The sequence below is a fragment of the Kryptolebias marmoratus genome, linkage group LG6 (genome assembly GCF_001649575.2).
Source record: "Kryptolebias marmoratus isolate JLee-2015 linkage group LG6, ASM164957v2, whole genome shotgun sequence".
Classification (NCBI taxonomy): domain Eukaryota; kingdom Metazoa; phylum Chordata; class Actinopteri; order Cyprinodontiformes; family Rivulidae; genus Kryptolebias; species Kryptolebias marmoratus.
Window position 1 is genome coordinate 8,725,960 of NC_051435.1, and position 23,177 is coordinate 8,749,136.

General features: G+C 34.9%; 1 protein-coding gene across 1 annotated transcript in view; it reads right to left on the reverse strand.

Moving 5' to 3' along the window:
• Window positions 1–23,177, reverse strand: part of LOC108240414 (receptor tyrosine-protein kinase erbB-4) — a 240,332-nt gene that overhangs the window by 56,912 nt on the left and 160,243 nt on the right. The window contains exons 7-15 of the mRNA XM_017423864.3: window positions 22,981–23,122; window positions 21,951–22,064; window positions 21,515–21,641; window positions 20,519–20,592; window positions 15,005–15,095; window positions 12,820–13,019; window positions 10,472–10,604; window positions 5,835–5,928; window positions 2,046–2,200 (exon numbers count right to left, since the gene is read on the reverse strand). Of these exons, the coding sequence (XP_017279353.1) occupies window positions 2,046–2,200; window positions 5,835–5,928; window positions 10,472–10,604; window positions 12,820–13,019; window positions 15,005–15,095; window positions 20,519–20,592; window positions 21,515–21,641; window positions 21,951–22,064; window positions 22,981–23,122 (1,130 nt within the window). The remainder of the gene's footprint in view (window positions 1–2,045; window positions 2,201–5,834; window positions 5,929–10,471; window positions 10,605–12,819; window positions 13,020–15,004; window positions 15,096–20,518; window positions 20,593–21,514; window positions 21,642–21,950; window positions 22,065–22,980; window positions 23,123–23,177) is intronic.

Below are 23,177 nucleotides of genomic sequence, written 5' to 3' on the forward strand. Positions count from 1 at the left end.
GTGGCTACAACAGATCCCAGGAACAACATCAGACATCTCAGTCCAGAAATGTGCAGTTCTAGGCACAGCCAAGATACTGCGCAGAACCCTCAAGCTCCCAGGCCTCTGGTAGAGGACCCGAGCTCAGAGGATGAAACAAAAAGACCACCCGCGGAGGGTGAGAAGGGAATTTTTTATATATATATATATATATATATATATATATATATATATATATATATATTTAATCTGACTACAAATACAAAATCTTAGCTTTTACTTTGAAACTGTTTTTGTTTGCAGTGTGTTTATTTTGAAGGTGAGCTCAAAGACGTTTATGTCAGCAGCTTCCTATGTTCTATACTAGCTAATGTGTGGTGTAAGCAGAATTTGCTAGAAATCTGAGTTACTGTTTGGCCATCATATGGAAAAAACACAGACTGATACAGAATGTAGAGTTTTTAACAGCATGTTGACTTCTAAGTATGCATTTACTAAAGTCAGTGCCAAAGCAGCAAGCTTAATTTGAGGAGAAAAGATCATTGCTTTTAAGGATCGCAAATGAAATTGGCACCATTAGACTAAACACAAAGAAATACAGTGCAGGGACACACACACAGGAGGCTTCACTGATTTACACGACCAGGAAATAAGCCATCAAGACTAGTTTTGTGACATCTCACAAAACTGAAAAAAATAAATAAAATAATTAAAAAACAAAAATAAAACTAAAAAAGAAACAGTAAGTGAGAGTGTTTGGTGAACTGCTGTGTTAATGTGATCAAGAGAGGAAAAAAAAAGAAGGGAGAGGAGAATTTTCCACACATGACAGAGCAATAAATCCAGATACTGATCGCCTCACTGACAACCACCTGCACCTGTCCTTCATCTACCTCAGGTATGCTTCATTCCTTCAGTGCAGATGTTCAAACCCACAACATTACACTTCGTTAAAAAAAAAAAAAACAAAGCTATTTTATGTTGTTTATTAATGCTTGTGATTGAAATGCTGCAAAACATATTTTTTAATGTGCCAAACTGCTCATTTCTCATTGTCCATGAGTCTATAAAGGTTTCAGAGTGTCATATTACACAACTTTTCTGCTTTTTGATTAAGACTGTTAGAATTGTTGTTAGCGTTTACTGTTAAGAGACCGGTGTGCAGAGTGCACTTCAGACTGTTTGCTATGTGCAGAATGTTGTTGCAGCTATGTAAGTTAGAAACTATTTGTATTTCTACCCTCTCAGACCATTTCAGTTTTTTTCATTTTCCCCCATCAGCTTGTTTTTTGTGAGCCGGACCCACTTGTGAAGCTGTACCTGTGACAAAGTGTCAGCCTAGTGTTTTCCATTTAAGTCTACATTGTTATGCTCAAGTAAGCTGGAGGCTGTCAGTCAAGAGGAGAGAAATAACACATAGAGGGAGTGACATAAACCCCCTGTGGAGTTAAACACAAAATGATGTCTTTCCAAACCTTGTTGAATATTACATTGAGCGATAAGTGGCTTGTGAGCAGTGGAGAGTGGAGGCGCACTTCATTGAATCCTCTCTCTATGATTCTTTGTTTCCTTCTTTTATTCATTTTTTTTTCTTCTTGCTAATTTTCAGTTTCTCTCCTCTATTTATCTCACTTATCTTGAAGGATGTTTGGAGTATAATTTCATATTTGTACAATATGGGTTGTAAGGTCTTTGTGGGAATATACTATTTCAACCATTATTCATATAAAAGTTGAATTCAGCTAGAATCAGTAAATAAGAAAATTTAGAAAAAAAATCATTAATTCTTATTCTTGAAACGAACACAAATAAGCAGTGCCTAAAAAAGGGTGGTTTGGGTCATCTTGCATGGCAAACTTATCCCATTTGATTCTTTAACATATGGTGTAAAACAATTATCCATAACAACAATAATAAAAACAAAACATTGGTCTCTACTGTCATTTTCTATTATGCAGTTTTACAAATTTGAATGTACTGAGATTCATAAAAACAACTATCATGTCTTGGAGGGTAACAAGCATTTAATGCCACCACTGATTTGTCCTTGGACTGACTGCACTTACCCCTGGGTGCAGTTGGCATGGCAGGGATGGCATTCATTGTTTATTTCGGCATACTTAAAGATGAAGCTGTTGGCACCTTGCAGGCCATCGGGACATTTTTCCACACAATTTGGACCATCTTTGAAATGAAGGCATGTCACACAATGTTCTGGGCCCTGTAAATAATGAAGAACAAAACAAAGAATAAAAGAAAAAATATAATCAGATGCATCTTATTGAAAACAATCCTGCTGCATAAGAGTCCGAACATTAATTTTTACAGCACAATTAACTTTATGCAAAAATGCATTTGGTTATATGAGGTTGTTTTACAGTTCCTGGCTAGTGGCAGCCAGTAACACCATTTCCAATATTACAGATGTATTTTTTTTCTGTAAAACTCTGACCCCTTCATGACTGGTTCTTTGTAGAAAAATCCATGCAACCAAACCTAATCTATCAATCTGAGATTCATCATTGGCATGGAATATATACTGATATCACACTGTTGAAGAGTTCTTTCTCTGATAAAAGATGATTGTACATTATCTCCATCATCACACTTACCTTTTGGTGCAATACTCTTAGGGTTGAAAACTTTGCAATCATACATCTTAGTCCCAATGGTAAAAAAAAAAAAATCTTTTTTTTCCAAAAAACAATAAAACATTTTCTTAAATGCTTATCCTTTGTTTGTGTAATCAGCTTGAAATGTCATTTATTCTGCATGGTGTCAGTTTTGACACTGGTCTTCTTTTTTAACTATCAACTTCTTTGTTAAAAAGCAATAGCAACCTTGAAAAAAGACAATAACACAGTTGTTCTTCTAGCTGCTTCCAAATTCTGGAAGACTTGAATTCATTCAGCTCCTGTATTATTCCTACCAATCCAACCCAACCCAAACTGAGTACGTTTTTGTTATGCTTGCATCTGTAAGAAGAGGAAAGTTTAAGACAAAGCAAGCAATAACAGGTAAACCAAAAAATGTTAAAGTGGTGTTAGGAGAGAAGGGCAGTAAATAATAAGTACTGTACACTAATAAGGAAAGGGAAGCAGAGAGGGTGGACACGGATGGAGAACTACTGAATAGAGGATAGAGATGGTATATAACAAGAAAAGAGAGAAAGAAAAAAAAAATGGAGAAAACAGACAAGACGCATAAAGTAGTGTGAGCACAGCAGGCAGATAATAACCATCGCTCACAGCACACACAATGACCATAACAATACGACTAGAACAGGATTTATGGAGCTAATATAGGCGAGGGAGGGGGAAGGAGGGGGAAGGAGGCGAGGTGATGAGCTCTCTCAGAGAGGCCTCGTAACAACAACAGGACTGAAGAAAATCTTCCAATAAACAACACATTCTTAAACAGTGGATTGGAGTGGGAATCCAATTAGAAACCATATCTTTGAGTCACACATGCACAAAAATAAACAGGTATACATGCATTATTACATAGAATAGTGCATGTGTACAGAATATGTCTGAGAAATGAACACATAGACACGGATTGTTTTCTCAAAGCAAGAGAGCACCAAAATAAAAGGAAGATGGCAGCAGTAGATAATTGTTCTTTGGTAAGTAAAGACGTACATACAAATGCTTATTCATACAAAATCTGAAGTGATAATTTCTAAGAATCTGCATGTTTAAATTTGTGTATGAGTGCAATAATGGCTCTGCATGTGCTTTTTACAGCTTAAGTGTGAACATGAGCATGTATTCACTCTGGTATAATTACGCAAATTCACAGTGTCATTGCTTTTACCAGTTTGAGCACTGAACCTGGATTTCTTTTTCTTTTCTTTTGAGTCTTTCTACCCATGGTTCAGCATGCGTGCGTGTGCATATCTGTGTGCATATACAATAGCCCTGTCACATCAGTAAAGAAATGTGATAAAAAAGAAAGCAAAATATTGTTTGATCCAGCAGGGTGTTAGGGCAACCAGAACACCCTGCTGCAAATTTAAATTGGTCTTGCTGTGTGCTTAACACAAAACGTTTGCATGTGTAGCGTCCATCTGCGTGGGTAAATGAATATTTCTTTTTGTTTTTTTTCATCATGAGAATTCATTAAAAAAATAACTGACCAGTAGCACAATTCCCAACAAATCTGATTATTTAATTTCTCATTTGGAACACTTTTGAAGAGGTGGTTCAAAATCAAATATGGTCTTTTTTATTATTTATTTTATTTAAATGCAATTTCAGTTATAACTCCGGCCAAACCACGAAGTGGATAGGCCCTGTTAGATGTATGTGATTAAAAGTCTCCTTCAAAAAACTAGATTAAATCTGTATTGATGAAACTTTTGATGTCACAGCCTCACTACTTTTGGCTTCAACTCTACCTCCACACAATCTTCCACACAAGCTGTAACCACTAACCACTCAGTAAAAACTATAATAATAAATAAATAAAGAGCCAGCCTTTCTCCTAATCTTAGTCCTAGATAACAGTATTCACACACTTCTTTGATTCTGGCTATGTGTCAATCATAATGTAAAAGCGGCAAAAAATTATACAATTCTAAACAAATACTGAAGCTTTCAATATGAAAATAGTCTAAACACAGTAAATTGGGTTCCTGGAGATGAAATGAGCAAATGACAAGTTTAACAACAGCAACGATTTTGAATCTCTTTTTATTGCATCCTATGATCATAGAATACCATCTGTTCATGTATATCTACTGTCTCCCCACAGAAGACATTTAGCCTTTCAAATTATGGTAGGTAGCCTGTTAGTTTCAATGGACTATAACATGATTGCTGTAATTGTAGTTTACATGTGATATTTACACAAGGTCCAACAGTTTGATCTAAGTCAGATCTATTATATGAAGACTTACAAATGATGTGCATATGTAGTTCACAGAATCTGAAATATATTACTGATACAGTGTTTCATTTCCAACTGTCCACATTAAAATAAAGTTTGTTGTTTGCTTTTTATTCCATTTGTATTTTTGAAATGGGGTTAGGTTGAGTACTTATGATCAGTCAGAGTGATCTTAATTTGGAGAATCGTGAAGAAATTGTTTTGGAGGTGTAAGCTAACTGGTACCCACAGCAGGGCCCATTCAAGAACAGATTCATTCTTTTGAAACTTACTCAACTCAAACATCTCCTAGTAGTTCAAACAAACCTTATATTAAGCATTTGTGCACTCTGCCAATTTTTACAGTTTCATAGTTGTTGATCTGGGATTAGAATGACAGAATTGTGAGTTATGGCTTATCCATGGCTTATAATTAGCATCCTCTCTGCATGCAAGTACATCAATTTACATCAGTTTATTTTCTGATAAAATTGTATGAGGCAGATTAGTCATCTTTTGCAGTATGCCTCTTTGTGATTCCCAGGATAGTGTTTCCTTTGAGCTACTGCGGGTAGATAGGCATATTTTAAACTAAAAACACTCTAACTTGTTTTATTTATTTATTTGTTTGTTTGTTTTGACTCAAATGGGGAAAGATGAATATGAGCCTAAAAAAAAGATTTAAAAAAAATGTTGTAAACACATCTTTGCTTCTTTTAAGACAAGACACACACTATAGGAGACTATCCCAATGATATTTGTTTGTAACTTGCTGTTTATGTTCTTGTTACAGCTTCCAGCTTTAAGAATGATAGGGTTGAAGTACATTTTTTTTCAATACAAACAATAAAACTATTGATTACATAATAATCAATGTATACAATGACAATAGAGGTGTAAACAATTATTTTTGTGCTTGAATGAGAAGGAAACATGGGAACTAACTGCCCCCCCTTCTATATTCTTATCAGTTGGAGTAAGCTTACCGGGCCATGGCAGGTGAAAGAGTCATCGTCTGCTCGTTCACACTGGGCATCACACTCCACGCACACTGACCCATTGGCAAACTCTCGGATATCCCTGAGAGGAAGCGAAAGAGTAGTTAAGTTTGATCGGCAGGAAACAAATCGAGAGAGACAACAAAATCAGGAATAAGATAAAAGAAGTGGGGGAAACCAGAACAAAAATGTAAGTGTAGCAGGAACAATAAGGATCAACATGATCAGATCACATGGATCAGTTGGCAATATCTATGCCTTTTTTTTTTTAAAAGTACACATTGAAAATGTTAAGCAGCAAGATGCCAGCCACTTGCACTTACTTGGAACAAATGTATAAATGAACACTTTACATAGGTTTACATGAGCCTGTGCAATCATGCAGGAAAAAAGAAACAAAATTACATGAAAAAAGAACAAACTGGTGGGTTCATGTAAATGGAAATCAAAGAATGTTTCAAATTACAGTGTTGCCTTGAAGTCTGGTTTAGTCAGTTACTTTAAATATCAAAGCAAAGTATTTTACCAAATAATAAAAGTAATTTCATATCTGAGACATTTCTTTTGAATGAATAACCTTATTTTCATTACTTTGCTTTAAGGTTTCAAGTAATTATCAATCATTACATAAGCACTGTTTTGAATCGTTGTACTTATCGCACAGATCTACTGATTTTATTTATTTTTTATTAAATACTAATCAAACTCACACTTTCTCAGATTTTACCCACCGGAAAATTATTTCCACGAGTCTTTTTCATCACTGAAAACAGTCTGTAAATGGTCTTTTCGTAATCAATAATGTCTGAGTCAATTCAGAGCAAAAACGACATGATGGAAGGTTTCAGAGAGTTTGAAGAATTATAACTCAGAGGGTCGACACAGTTGAGAGGTGCAGGGCCTGTGAGGAGAGCAACATTTTCAAAATCAATTAAATTAAGTGTGGTGTTATTCAACTTCTGCAATCTTTTTTTTTAAATAGTAGAGCAGTAGAGTGGCTTCTAAAAAGTCATTAAATTTGACCACACTGCAACTGAGTTGGCACTTTGCTTTGTTAGTACAAGAGATGGAAAATTAAACTGGAGTTCTTGTCTTTTGCTCAGTGAGGAAAAACAGCAAAGACGATAAAAATGTTGCTGTCCCAAGAGGAATAAAATCAAATTAATATTAATTATGCTTCATCTGGCCTTCGTAAAACCTTCAGAAAAGCCATGCAAGGTAAAATCCTTTGTCTCTATGCATGTGGTTAAAATATTAAAGACTGCAATGGAACTATTATATATATTTATATATATCATTAATGCTTTTAGGACTAAAAGCTACAAGATTTTTGGCTGCTCTGTTTTTTTTAGGACACATATGATGCAATAAATTTGCAAGAGATCTAATTTAATTTTGTATCAATTCAACTCTATAGTGATCTGATCTACTCCAAACTTTGAAAATTCAGCTATAAAGAATTCAAAAATTCAAGTATTTTCCTGACTGTGGAGCACTGCAGTTGCTAGATACTATCAAAGGTATTTGGTGAGGATCTTTGTCTTCACAGACAAGATTACTAGTTCAGATAACATGATTGCCAAATAAACACATTCACTAATAATATACATAATACAATACACATTCTGAATTGTTTTCAGACAATTCAGGCCCTTAACCCTGCATGTTCACAACAATGTGAAACCTGAATGACTGATATTTTTGACCACAAGTTACAAATAGTTTTAAGCATTAACAAAAGAAAGAAAAAATAATACTGGAGATGCTTCTTGTTCTGCTGACAGTCAACCCATGCTGAGCTTCTGTTACTCAGACTGAAATCACAGAAGTACATTTAAAATAAATCAATACTGTATTGTGAGCCGTTTTATTTATTTATTTGTATTTTTGTAAGCTTCCAAAGTTGCATCAACACAGCAAATATTTTAATTACAAAAAAGAAAAACTCACAATACAAAACATTGATTATTTTGTGACATTTTAAACATCGATGTCAAAATACACAAAACCAACAAAATTCACCTACGCAGTTAGGCAGTCAAATATGGTTTGTTTCATTTCTTAAATAACACTTTAGGTGCACATTTGATACTGTGAAAGTTCTTCACATTTTATTGCTCATTATGCTAGGGTTAACGTGCGCATGTTGCCCAAAACTCAACAGAATTGACGAAAAAACAAAGTAAAAGACAGATCAGGCAAGTTCAGGATTTGGTTGACGATGTGCCAGTTGTGCAGGTGACACTGAAGCTGTGAGTGGGGATGGTGTGGAGGTGAACAGGTAGGCAGGGCGTGGCCCCGTGCGCAAGCAGTGACTGTGACACGCAGTGACACGCCTAGCCCTCCTGTCCTGACAACAGGTTGTCCTTTTTCTTCTCCACAGAAGCTGCCTAACATTTGTAATAAAGTTTTAATTTTGATCTTAGAAAAAAAATCTGTTAGATATAACTTTAGATTTAAATATATTAATACATATTCTAAAATATCATTAATAAAACTCCCCAGGTTTTTCTCACCTTTTATAATAAAATAGAAAACATCAAGGGACTCCTAACATTATTAGACTCTACAGGGGGCCTTCTGTTACAAGCACTTCTTAAATTGTTCTTAACACCCCTTGGCACTTAATGCAATCTCTTTTTAACAGGTAAAATAAAATTAAACTTTGAAACTGTGACAGAACACACTGTTCTTGAAAACTTGCCAGAAAGCGCAACACATTGTCGCTCTCTCTGTATATATATACAGTTGTTGTAAATTGTGAATGACTAAATAATAACCAAGCAGACAATAAAACATATAAAAAACAAAGAATTAAAAATATAAAAACAATAAATACAAGAATAAAATCTGGTAAATTTGGAAGACAAAAACAAAGCATATGAGGACAATTTTTTAGAGTGTCAAACGCCAAAGAAAAAAAAAAGATCAGTTTTAAGAAGAAATTTAAAAACAAACAGTGAAGAGGCCTGTCTAACATAAAGAGGCAGCTTGTTCCACAATTTAGGAGCATCTACAGTAAAAGCACGATCCAAATGGGCAAATTTGGCCTTTTTTGGTATCATCATTGAAATACAAGATGTCAGTGCATTGATTTATTAGGTTTGGAAAAACAAAAATATAGAATATATTTGCTTCACTGATGGGTTTTCAGTCATACATTTTCTTTTCTCAGACATGAACATAGAAAATCAGCAGTATTTATTTTACTTTTCATGTCAAGAAATGTATATTTGGTGGTGTTCATGCTGTTGAAGTATTTATTTTTTGCTCTTGGCATTTGCTAAAGTGTCATATTTTCATTTACAGTTCTATCTGCTGGATTATTATTTTTTTTCTCTCCTGTCCATCACTTCAAAAGCTTATTTCAGTTCCCATAGAGCCTTGACAGACATGTTCTGCCACTGCAGGTCCATATCTCTGAGGTCTGTGGCTGACCATACGTAATACTGCAGAAGGGCTGGGAGGTGGTCACAGCATACACTGAAATGGTCCTGCCTAATTTACACAAAGCATGTAGTGGGGCTTATCTTCATTTAGACTTCACTACAAATTTAATGAACCAAAAACATAGAAAAATGAAACAAACAAACAAAAAAAAAAAACAGCAACAAACAAAACAACCAAACAGGTATATGATCGAATAACTTCTTGTTGCTTTAATGAGTGCAATATTTATGTGAATACCCATATTAATAGTGGCTGTGTGTAGTTCTATCCACACATTTTGACAAATTAAACTGATTCTGTCTCCTATAGTTAGAGTTACTCAATACTAAGGAAAATGTCAGTAGGAACAAGTTAAGTAGTCACTTTGATCCAGTTGAGAAAAAAAGAAAAGTGCTTTGTAAAACTCATTACACCAAGGCTCAAAGAACATCTGTCCATCTGATCTGAGTTTCTGTGTGTGTCAATACTCTGCAGATTTGCTTTGTGGTAATTAATCTGTCAAAAAATGAGGTTAATTTAGAAATTAGGAAAAAAAAAAACGAGTCAATTTTTGGCTCGCATTTTGTGCTTATTGGTTTACCTATGCAAGAGTGTTAAAATGCTTTGTGATATTTTTTGATTCATATTGGTAAATCAAAATTAGAATAAAATGTTGATAAAATGAGGAAAGGATTCTAAGCGAAACCCCAGAAGTGTTATTTTAAATCTAATATGTACTATCAAGATGCAGACAAAGTGTTGAAAAGACAGATGAAACAACAAACTAGATAGTTTTGTAAACACAAAATTGACGCAATGTACATATCTTTTAATAAACAACAAAAAAAATATATGTCCCAAGAAATAATTTTGTGACTATTATCAAAATCATTGCATTGTATTTTCTTTTATATTTCACAATGAATTTTTACTTTTTTGAGGGATTCTGAGCTTCTTTTGAAAGGGCTTTATCTGCAATGAGAAAAAGAATTTCCTTTTCTTTCACCTTATATCATCTGTGGATTTCAGAGAAGATACTACCGTACAACGTTTTTTTTTTTTTCCATTTTCCACTGCCACACAGTCTAAATCCATGCACCCAATCACCCTTTTTTCCATCTACTATTCATTCTTCTGCTACATCAGTACACTGTTGATCCTCTGTATCTAGAAGTGAGCATGCCTGCATTACTTACCCTTCATAAAGGTTGCAAGAATGCACACAGGTTCTTCCACGGATAAAGTTCCGGCATGACAGGCACTGGTCTGGACCAGGACCCCAACACCCATCATCTGAACACAACGGGTCACACACCATGTGTTCTCTGGCTGCTCAAAAGACACATAAACAAACACTGTGTATGAGAAAAACATGAGATTCATAGTGGATGCATTTGTGAATCAATGAGTCAGCAATTATTTTGACACAAAACAAGAATGAATCCTCATGTCAAATTAACAGAAAAAAAAGAAAAAAAATCCCACTACTTAGAAGACACAAAGGTGTATTATGTATCATGGCACAATAGCTTTGCAAGGACTCATTTATGCACTAAATAGCTCCATCTCCACATGCCAGTTGCTCATTTGAATTGGCTTATAAAAGGTATGTTTTTTTTTCAGACAACAGCATTCCTAAACAAAGACAGAATTAAAAACATTTAAACTATCATGTGGGTGGCTAAGGGACTAAGTTATCTCTCCTTGGGGAACAAAAGAGTGTCAAGCTGTTCACAGAGAACAGTCAGAGTAAGTATCCCTTCAGTATGAACTATAAGACAATTCAGTTTTCTATCAAAACATTGGCATTCTAATAGTCTAAGCTGTGGGACTAAAGTATGCTTTATTTGTCTTTATATGGTGTGTGTGTGTGTGTGTGTGTGTGTTGGGGGGCTGCTTTTAGCACTGGAAGGAGCTATGCTGCTTCATAATTTAATTGCTGAGTTATGACAAATCACCAATGAGACAAAGAAAGCACTTGCAGACGTCACACTAATTTGTTGATATAACTTAGGCTTACAGCCAAACTCAAGTGACAAAAAAAACAAAAGTTTTTTTTTTTTTCACAAAGTACTCTCCAATTCAGTCCATCTCATCTGCTTTTGTAATCCAGACTTTTCTCTGCTCTTTGTCTTTCTTATTCCTCCTCTCCCTCTTTTCTACAGTAGCTGCCACATTTGACAATATTCTGAAAAAATGTAATGAGTTGAAATAGAGTGACAGCATTTCAGATGAACACAGAGAAATTTTAGCATCCCATTTGTGGTGAATATGATTTTGTCTTTGCTATTCTGGTCATATTTAACACATTCGGTGCTTCGGTGTCATGGCGGTTACAATGTTATGAGAGAAGAATACAGACACACAAAAAAGGAGAGAGACAGAAATCAATTGTTCCTTTCAAGCGGGAAGATGAAAGCTTTGCCTTTCATAAGAAACAATACCACCTGTGCTGGGGGTAGAGCTCCACAGGTAAACTGACCAGGGAGAGAAAAATGAGCAGAAAAGGAAGGTTGGGCGCTAAAGCAAAGACATTGACTGTGAAGAAAGATCAAAAACATGACAACTTCAGATGTGTCTGAAATGGTTGGGAAAGAAAAACTCCTGACATGAGGGAGACAGAACAGACTAAGTAGAAGTCTATGATAAGGGCTTTTCTCAAGAAAAGAAGGAAGGAAAAGGAAGAATAACAGAAGGTCAGTATCCAAATGACATAGGAAGAGTTCTGAATATGGTTGTCAAAAGAGGAAAAAAAAGAATAATTAGCTGCCTTTGTCCAAGTGATCATCATGTTAAATAAAACAAACAAACAAACTTGGTCTTATGTTTACACTCCAGTAGTACAATAGTATTTCTTTAGTTGATCTGCCAGAATAAATTCATAAAACATAATATTTTAATTTGAAATTACACAATTTCCTTTTTCTTTGCTCCAGCTAAGAAACACTTCATTATCTTATTCTTAGCATTTTGTTTTTTTAGAACAAACAAACAAACATTCAAACAAACTAAAAAAAAAATTGGTGTCTTTAAAGACAAAACTAATGGCATGTGCTCTTCAATTCAAAATAAGCTGTCATCACTGATTGTATTACATAAGGGATATATTTGAATACCTCTTTAACTGACAACTCACAAAGAAACTGCCTGGTTAGTTTGCAAAAACATTGTGTTCTTTGAATGTTTTTTGTGTTTTTTTTGTTTGTTTGTTTACTTTATGTCAGTCCCTATAAGGCCAAATCATGCTCAGACACAAAGAGAAAATGTATTTTTTCATAAAACAAAAATGTTATTAAATGAAATAGAGATTGGAAGCTAAGATGGATTTTTTTAACTTTTATGAACACAATCAATCTGTAAAATTCTACTTGTTTTGGCTTCTGCCTTTTTTTGTGCTTTAAAAAAAGTGAAGCAAGTTCCTGACAGTGAGAGTAACTGCCTTTGAAAGTTCTTCAGCAGGAGAAGCTCAAAAATGGAACAGTTTGCTGTAATATTAAGCTGCAGAAAAATAATGTCTTGGCACAGCTGTTTAGTATAAACTTACAGCATTCCTGCGGGCTTCGATTGTTGTGGATCAGAACCTTTTGGTTTGCTGCGCGAAACAAACTGGTCCAGTTGACTGTGTTGTAGTAGCAAAGCTGGCTGTTTTCAACAACATGAACATTCCCAGCACTGATCTCTCTGAGGGACTGCAGCTGCAGTGATGAGATGCCCTGCTGCTTTAGCACCAGCAGCGAGATCCCACTGAGAGGGCAAAACAGGTGGAGGTGAGAGGAAGACAGGGCCAGACAGGAGCAGGAGAATAATGACTTAGTCTTTAGTTTGAGTTTTGAATATTAAAACACAGAGCATGAACAAAATACAGAGCATTAAGTTATATATAACAACAAACATGAACCATGTGACAGCTGGTCTATTATTTTAAACTTGAAACGTAAAACTTGCATGCATGAGTGAAATAATCAGATGATTCAATAAATTAAAAAATATTTCCTTGACACAAAACTGATATATAAATAGATCAAATATAGATCAGTATATAAAAATTATTACATCTTTTCTTGCAGTAAGCACAACATAACAGAGTTAGATAACTTTTCTTACAACTGTTTACTTTTATTTATTGGAATAATGATAGACACAAAACTTTTGTTTAAATAGTCAGTTAAAATTAGTTAATTTTTTTTTATTTACTTTTGATTTACGACAAATATTATCTCAGGAAGGTATGCAGAAAAGTGAACAGTTCAATTCAAACCAAATTCAGTCCATTTATTTCTAGTAAAGTGAAAAATATCCAGCATTCCTTAAAACATGCATATATTGCATATCGTTTTTTTGCAGAAGTTTTTAAACAGATCTTGTGCAGATCAGTTAGTGACCAGAATATAAGGTTCATATTACTTTTAGCTACTAGAACATCACAATTTAGGTCAATATATGCAAAATTGACTGAGTTGTCTGTTTTTGTGTTTGCTAGAATTGCTTTGCAGTGGCGGACATCTTGATTTGGGCTGACTCCAAAAGTTATTCAGTTTTGTACATACAGTTAATGATTACTTACTGAAAGTTTCATTAAAATTTGTTCAGTGGTTCAGTGGCTAACACGTTAGATAAACGAACACACGCATACACAATTACATGGGCAAAACACATTATTGCCTTGTCACATCAGGCAATGAGCAATAACTCATTTCACTATGTTCCAGTTAACCAACCAACACGGTGCATTTAAGCCCTTTTCTGGTTTGCTAATGCAATAACAGTTTTTTTAAAGTAGTAGTTTGTTTCAAAAGCCTACCATCAGTCCTTACTCCACCCCTCCCCACATGACTCACACAGTTTAACTGTGACAGAGGGACAGCGGGATGTCAGAGCCATCATACAGACAGAGAGTAAGCAGGATCAAGTATGGGGCAAAGGTCAGGGACAGGCTATAATTTGTATACGGCCTGCAGGCAGGTGCAGTGCACACACACATACACACACCTAAAATGTGTACTATATAATCAACCAAGACTCACATTGTTCCTATCCAAATGCCACTACACATTTTTAAAGCACTTTTACAAAACAGCAAAAAGTAAATGATAAATAATTATGTTCTATCAGCTGGGTTAAAACTACTGAGCTCTTAAATGTCAAAACAAAATCGTGACTAAAACATGTTCTTAGCACAGTGTTATTTGGAGGTAATTTTTGCACTTGGCAACAAAAATTAAAATGCAAAGCACTTAATCCTTATTGCATAAACAACATTTACTAATAATTTATATTAAAAAGCTTCTAAATATACAAACTAAGCTACATAAAATGTCATTACTAGACAAATGACATTTGGGATGAACAGAACTTTGTCAAGATGTTTCAAAGTTCTAAACAAACTGCTGGAAAATACTTGCAACAGCTTAGGCAAAGTTTTACTTCTGGTTTTTAACATCAATTGATTTGACATTTACTTTTACAAGAAAACACATTTATTACATATTTAATTTTAAGATAATAAAATGAAAATTGATTTTTCATGAGTACATTTATTTTTGTATTATTATTTTTGTTGTTGTTGCATTTTGTATAATAATATTTTTAAGGGTACTGATCAAAGGTTGTTTGATAGATTAAAACAAAGCCAAAAATTATAATACATTTAAAAATTTTTTATAAAATTCTACTTTTCAATAAATAGCCCAAGATGCCAATCAAAGCACAGCTCTAACATCTGCAGGTACCTGTACAATGCTCTTCCCCCAATAGTTGCCAGGTTGGAGAAAACACTCAAGTCTGTTATGTTGTCAGGCCAAGACTGGATGTTGAGGTAGCCTAAATGGGGACAGAAAACACACACATGTAAACTAGTACAGACAGTCAGACTAAAATCACTTGTATATCATATTGTCCATTTTACACAGGGAAAGGGGAGAAATGACTATGAAAAAGTGGCCTCTCTTTAGAATTAGAGACCAATAACAACACCACCTGAGTCTCATCTGAAAGCAGCCAAACACTGTCCGAACCAAATACATGTTATAGGCATGATGAATCCACAGAGGGGCTTGGTGCCAGGCATAATAAGTCCAAAGTCTGCCATATCAATACTTTTGCATTTCCTGTCTCTGCCTCTCTTCTGCTGAATCATTTAGAGGATTAAATAAAAAGCTGAGAGGGTGGCCACGGCTCATTTATGATTTTCAATAATTGATTCACAAATATGAAATATTTAGTGGAGGAACAGTGGGTGAGTACAATTCCCAAGCCAACACCAGAGGATAAACAAAACTGTTGGCCATGGGTAAGAAACTACAGCTATATCCACAAAGAAACACAGAGGTTAAAAAAGGATGAAGGTGGAAAGAGTAAAAGTCAATGCAAATATAAGAGCAGAAAGTACTAACAACATTTACACAATATTGCAGCACTGAAAAAGAACACAGAGGCCAAGCTATGATGGAGAAAGAGTGTACAGTTACAAGGGGTGGCAATAAAATACCTTGTTGGTTTGATAAAATGTACTGTATAATGCATTCACTAATCAATAAACAATATCTGACACAATTCAATTAACAGAGTGGATCCCTTCCTACCGCGCACATAATTTTGTTTATCTAAAATTGACTTGTTGACAAGAGAGCAACAACTTTCAACAGTATGTTTATCTGTTTGTGTGCAATGTTTGGTCTGTCAATCCCAGACAAGAAACAGAAGCATTTCAACATTTATGCTCAATGAGAAAAAAACAAACAAAACGATCACAGAGAATGAGAGTCTCTGCAAGTACACATGACCAAAGTTTGATGCAAATTATTTCAATACTTTTATTGTATATATATATATATATATATATATATATATATATAGGGTATAGGTACCCTCTGTTGTAGATAATCAATGTCATAATGAATATTATGTGCTGACAGCAGACATATGCTGTACAAAGTAAACACAGATCCTCAGGCAGTAATTGAAGGTGTTCTATGGTAAAACGGAGGAAAATGCAGTTTTCCTTTTTACATAAAAGCACATTACCATTGCATCTGTTCCCAGTTCAATGTTGAATCTACTGTTTCTTGGATTTTTAGTCACAGGGAAGCAAAGAAAAATATATTGGGATAAGACTGGAATGTACAAACATAATTAAAAAATACAAAATGCATGCAATAAAAAACCTTAAATGATTTGCAAATAAATGCACGTATCATAAAACAATTCTATTCAACAGCTGAATGTTTTGCCTCTATAGGAAAAGATAAAAAAGAACACGGTTGTATTTAATCCTATTTTGCTTTCAAAGTAAGGAAAAGAACATATTCTGAACTCAATGTGTAATCTAGCTCTGTTTAACAAATACATATGGAAGTTTATTCATGCAAATTAGTCTGCTGTAAAAAACAAAATAAAACAAAACAAAACAAAAAAAAACTGAAGAGTTTTATGAGCTGTTTTACCTGCCTATTAGGCAACAACCATGGCTCCTACAATTTCAGTCAGTTTATTTATTTATTTATGTATTCATTTATTTATTTAGCAGCTGTTTACACAAAACATCATCTCATGGAACTGCACAGAAGAAGAAAAAAAAAAGAAAAAAGAAACCGGTTCAATAAAAAAGAACTGCCAGTTGAAAGAATTGAAAAGGATTATTCAACCCCTTCAAAAAGGTTTTTCAGTATCATTTGTTGGAAAGGATGTTGGCTGTTCCCAGTGAGCAAGTAATCTAAAAGCAATAGGCCTCGAAAATAGGTAAGCAAAGAAATAAGAAGAAAACAAATGCACAAGGGAGAATGTTTATGATGGAACTGTAATAAATCCACTGAAGAAAACAGTATTTACATACAGAAAACAGGATGTTAATCATCTTTCACAACTTAAAAAAAGAAAGCAAGGTTACAAGAGACTGAAAATAAGAAGTTGTAGTCACAGCAATATTCAGTTTTGACTCATTAATCTGCATTAGTAAAGGTGATAATGCCAGCATTTTTATTTGATGGAGGTCTAATGAAACATAAAAATGACTGCCTGAATAAAACAGCCGCTTTTATGTCAGAGAAGATATCACAATGTATGGGTCTGTTTAGTTAAAGAACCAACAGCACTTATAGTTCCTATCACTATAGTAAAAATAAAGTATTAACATGTTTTTTTTAATAATAATGAAGTTCATGCATGCTCCAAAGAAGTCATAAAAGCCTGATGAGAGGCAACACAATAAAGGTTGTCAAGCCAGGATGTTAGGCTGTTGAATAAAATTGCTTTGTTGTTAAAATTTATAATTTTCTTGTGCGGTTTCATATTCTATCAAGAGCTGTTTTTGTTTGTCCAAAACAGACTCTTATCTGATTCAATGCATACTAAGTCAAGAGCCAATAATATCAGTTTTCAACTCACATGATAGCCCTTTGCTACCCTTTACTAAAGGGTATCCCTAACATTTTTCATCACACAGAAAACAGCAATGCAGTTTAATTTTGACAGTTATCCTTTTGCGGCAATGACTAATGCACTGTCTGTGCCGGTAATTAATGTAAACAGAAAACGTCATTCAACAGTACTGACTTATTGAATAATATGCACAATGTACAATGAGGAAGCAGCCGAGATGGTTCAAAGACACCCTACTAACAAGCATTAAACTTCTGTTTGATTTCCTTCTGTTTTTCATTTATTTAGGCTCTTTTTGTCAACAATTGCCAACAATTGTCAACAATTCTAAATGTATTAATACTACAATGTTTGTCACAGACTGCTACCCATAGCCCCTGATTGGAAATCCCTTTTTTTGTATGTAGCTGTTTGTGAGTACTAAACTGTGCCAAATGCCATCAAAGCGTTGCAAAGGAAGATCAGATCCATTTCCACTTACTCTGATCTCTTTGAATGAGATCTATAATGTTGACCTCATACCAGCCGCCATTTAAATGGATTTACTCAGACCAGTCAAAAAATGGGTCAGAATATGGCCAGGGGGAACCACTGCAGCTCTACAAGATTGCTTTGAACACAGAGATTGAAGCAGCCTCACAGACATGATTGTGCTGAGGTGGCAAATAGATCCACAACCCAAATCATCAAACATGTCACAAAACATGTCACTAAGTACATTTTCCACCCAGTCACACAAACTGGAGTAAAGGCAGCCAGTAATGAGAGATGAAAGGACATACATGGTCATTTTTACAACTGCAGAGGCATAAGGGACAAGATAATTTCTGTCTAAATGAAGCATAAGCATACGCTGACAACAGTGATAACTACCTTTCTGATGACCCTAACCATCTGTATGGCCTGTTTGAGGCTTTGAATACTATGCTAGGACAAGACTTGTCTGCAACATAATAATCTGACTCACATCTACTCCAGATAATTCACCTACTTCAAAATCACCCAATTTATCAAATGGCACAAACAGCAAGGAAGAGATGAAAGAGCTAGCTTGTCAGAGAAGACAAAACCAAAAGTAAATATGGACTTTAAAGGAAAGCTGATTTTTTTTAAATCTGTCAACATGTAGTGAACATTGTCTTTCTGTTGGAGTTTTTTGTTTGTTGTAAAATGCAATTAAATAATATTCATTGGCCACATCTTTAAATAACTAGCATCTTCATTATCTTATATCCCAGTGCTTTCCTATCATTTTGGCTCTAATAATGAGTGATTTTGTTAGCTGTAGCCTCGGTTCATGTCATGCTGAGAGTCACTTCTATAACTTACAAGTTTGAAACCACAAATAGCACTCTATAGACACTTAGTGAAAAGCCCCATGAGCTTAGAAGCAAAGGTGAAGATTACTTAAGATGTGTTTACGTTTTGAGTCACAAAACTGAAAAAACCCAGCTTGGTTAAATGTCCACTTTTTGGACCTTTTAGATGAAGCCTGGCCTGGTAAATGTGCTTAAAGGTTATTTGAAACAAATCAAGAGTCGACCAAAAGAGGAGCACAGGTAAAAATCGAAGTGCTGGTGTAGACAGTGTAGCTGTCCTTCTGTGCCACTCATTTGAAAGCTAAAGCAATGTTAGTCTTGACCTAGAGGTCAGAGAGGCAGGTTGACTGCTTCAGTCAGATGTCACATCCTCTTGACAGCTCAGAGAAAAGACAAGCTGAGCTGACACACGTTTGACTACATGGCCACAGGTTTATGCCCCATCAACTGTTCCTACTAACCATGAGATAAAAAGCAAAATTAATAACTAATTCAAATTAAACAAAATCTGTTTAAGCCTTTGATCTGTTCAATTTAAATATTCACACTTGGCATTTTGATGCTTCCCAAATTCACATTTTCTGCTGAAATGATTGCAAAATGTATTTAATCTTCAATTCATGTGGTCACTCTTAAAACGCAGACCAATATTTAATTTTATTTATTTATTTATTTATTATTGTTTGCTCTGTAAATTTTCTGCAATAAACTCAAAAATGTCTAAAAAATAATTTTATATGAATCAAAAAGTTTTTTTTTTCCCACAGCATTTCCCACCTCATCTTTACACGAACCCAAGAAACACTTTGGACCATTTCGTGAGAAAACTTTTCACTCAACACACCACCTTCTTACACAGCAAATTAAGACAATATTCTGGATGTTGTCTAGAGCTCAAGTCTAAAATAAAACTAAGCACTAAGACTGGTTAGTAACTAAATTATCAGAAGTCATAAAAGGGAGAAACAAAGCACATTAAAGCTTTCCTATTCCTTGAACCACAGTAGTTGTCCATGTCATAATTGAAGAATTTATCCAAGAACAATTCAATAGTCATAGTTTCTTATTTTATAAAAAAGGGTGATTTCCCAGATCCAGTCTGTGATGTTCTGATGGCACTGTCATATGTCTAGGCTGGGAAAATGACAGCAAACATAAAGCTCAAAAGTGGTGGTGGCATAGGGGAGCTGGACGATTACCGATTCGCACCACATGTTGAGGATCTTTTCTTCATGGTGCGTGAAGGGAGAGCTGAGACTAAGGGACTCAAGGCTAGAGGGTTCCCAAGGGAGAAGCAGCAGAAAGATAGAAGAGATTGAAAGATTCATAGAATATTCATCTTATGCTGCGATGCCTGTCCTTGGTGTGGACAGTCTCAAGCAAGGGAGTAGGTTGACTTGAGCAAACACACACAAAGGAATAACACTGAAGTGCCAGAGATACTATGTGCACAATAGACATTGAAAAAAGGTTTAAGAGGGGGCATTCGGTAGAGAGTGACCTTTTTTGTTTGTTTTATATTTTTCCTTTTGCAACTGATGCACTAACCTGTGATTTCTCGAACAGTGCGAAAAACATTTAGTTTTTCTGGGTCCAAAGCCTCAATGTTGTGATAGATGTCCCTGTGAATGATATTGGTATGTCAGAAAGCAAAAGAAAAAAGCATGTTAGTTTTATATCGGACAGATAAGACATATGCGAAAGCATTACAATATATGCATGATACTGTTGGCTTCTTCAGAAAAACTCTGGACTCCTGTAAACCATTTCACAGCAAATTACCTGTCCATGTTCTCTCGTATTATATGAATAAAGGTGAATATTCTTCTCCTTTTTCCTTGGGAATCTGCCAGCACACACACCTCCCACCTACCAAACTAGGAAGTTTGTTCATATTTATAATAATTCAACTGATAACTGTAATATCTCAGTTCAATTTTAATTCTTGTTTCTCCACACTCCTGTCTTAACTAATTTACATTTAGAATGGAGTAAAAAGAAAAAAAAAACTGAAAAAATCTGGTAGTGAATTCATTATAACAGAAGTTTGTTCAGATTACATTTGTTATGGTTGTCAGAAATTTCATTTACTTTTGTTTCAGCAGCAGTGTTGAATTTCTAGTATATACTGTTTTCTATTACAGTCCAGGTAAAACAAGCAACAATGTAGTAATGTAGATATGTTCAAAACATCACTTCTGAGTTCATTCAGAAATGATCATACAGAAAAAAAGTCTCTCAAAAGATCTAAATGATAAAGCACAACAATCACTGAGTGGAAAACAGGTTTTGCAGCACTTCAAAAATGCAGAGCTGTGTGTGTAATATGTAGCTCTCTTTGCCTAAAATGGTTAGGTGAAGTATACATGTATTGTGCAACTGTTTTCATTAAGATAGTAGATTTTTTGTTTTTTTTTCCAGCTGAAAAAAATGATAAGCTATTTAATTACTGTATACACTACTTTGTACTGGAAGTACTGCTGGTCTAGGGGTTAGGAGTAAGAGTTCCTCATCTGTTAACATGCTGATGTTTAAAGTTCTTACCCTTTGATTCCAGTAATAAGAAACACCAGGTTGCCATTGATTTTGGTGCAGTTGACAAACTTGTCAATGTTGCTAGAGTCCACCGTCTGAGCTTTCTGTAGGCTGGCTGTACCTATTCCATCACATGCTGCACAACAGACAGAGCAAGGACAAGCCACATTAGACTGATTAATTGTATTAATTATGATACCATGCAAAAATAGTGTAGACTGGGATGTCTATGTCTATGCAGTGCAAAGCTATATGGTTTAATACTCCCCAGCCTCTATTGCTCCTGTGCCGCATATATATATATATATATATATATATATATATGTGTGTGTGTTGGTGGGGGCTTTACCTTTTTAAATGACAATCTAAATTAAAATAAATATCACAATTGTTTTATGTCTGCTTTTGAAGGTAAGACATTTTTAAATATTTGATTTTGATTTACCTTTTGGGCAGATGTCAGTACAAGGGATGCACATTTTAACACGATTTTCCTCCACCTCCATCTTATTACTAGGGCATGCTCTCACACAAGAGCTATGGTCCACCACAAAGTTATCTGTAAAAAAGCAAGTCATTGTAAATGTCAACTACAGATGGCTGCTGTTTGTTACACAGGAACACAGTAAAATAAGTGGCAGCAGAGTCTCGGCAATCACATAGAGGAAAAAAAGAAAAAGTTGAAAGTCACATTTGTTCTCTCTTGTCTCTCCAACTTCTAAGGTTGCAAATGAGCAGCATTAGAATATAACACTGTTATCCTTTCTTTTGTTCTCTTTAAACTGTACAAATCACAATATTAGCTGCTGAAGTGAACATTTATTTTCTAATAGTTAATGACACTGAATTAGGTTTTTTTGTGAATTATTAAAGACACTAATTACTACACCTACTACCGTTACTGCTACCACAGTTTTTGTTAAAGCACAAGCACAGAAATTTTGTTAGTGTTGCCATTTGTACATAGTTTTCTCCTGTAATATAATTTATTAAAACATGCACAATTAAGAACAACAATATGTGATTACAGTTGTAGCCAAGTCAGTTTCCAGTGCTCATCTGCTACTTAAAAAAAAAAAAATCCCATGACAACAGGAAAAAAATAAAATAAAATAAGAACTGTTATTTCCAGATCATGACTGCCAACATAAAGACAAGTTAATAAACAAACAAACAAACAAAAAAAGGAGCAACCTTTATCACTCCAAAGATTTTAACCATTGGGTATTATACTGTATGTCTGTCAAAAAGAAGCTCTGTCTCCAAATGCTATAAGCCACACTCTGGTTGGCATTTTCACATTAGCTATGGGTTTGTAAGTGATCAGAGACTAGTGGGTGAGCTGTGTCCGCCCAACAGTGTAGCAACTATTGTGGGAAATTAGTGAGAGGAGATATTTTAATCATGTATGTATTCAGAGCATATTTTATGCAATTCTGTACAACCGGTGTGTGTGCTGAAGTGGCGGGACTTACGAGGACACTTCTTAACACAGAAGGCTCCATAGGTGTATTTTGCCCTTGTGTTGTGCTCCAGTTGGAATGTGGTAGGGTTGTAAACAAATGGCTGAGGGCACTGGGTAACACAAGCTCCACTGTCATTGAAGTTCGTACAGGCCTGGAAATGCACAGAGATATTTATCTGCAACACATAAACATCCATTTCACATAAA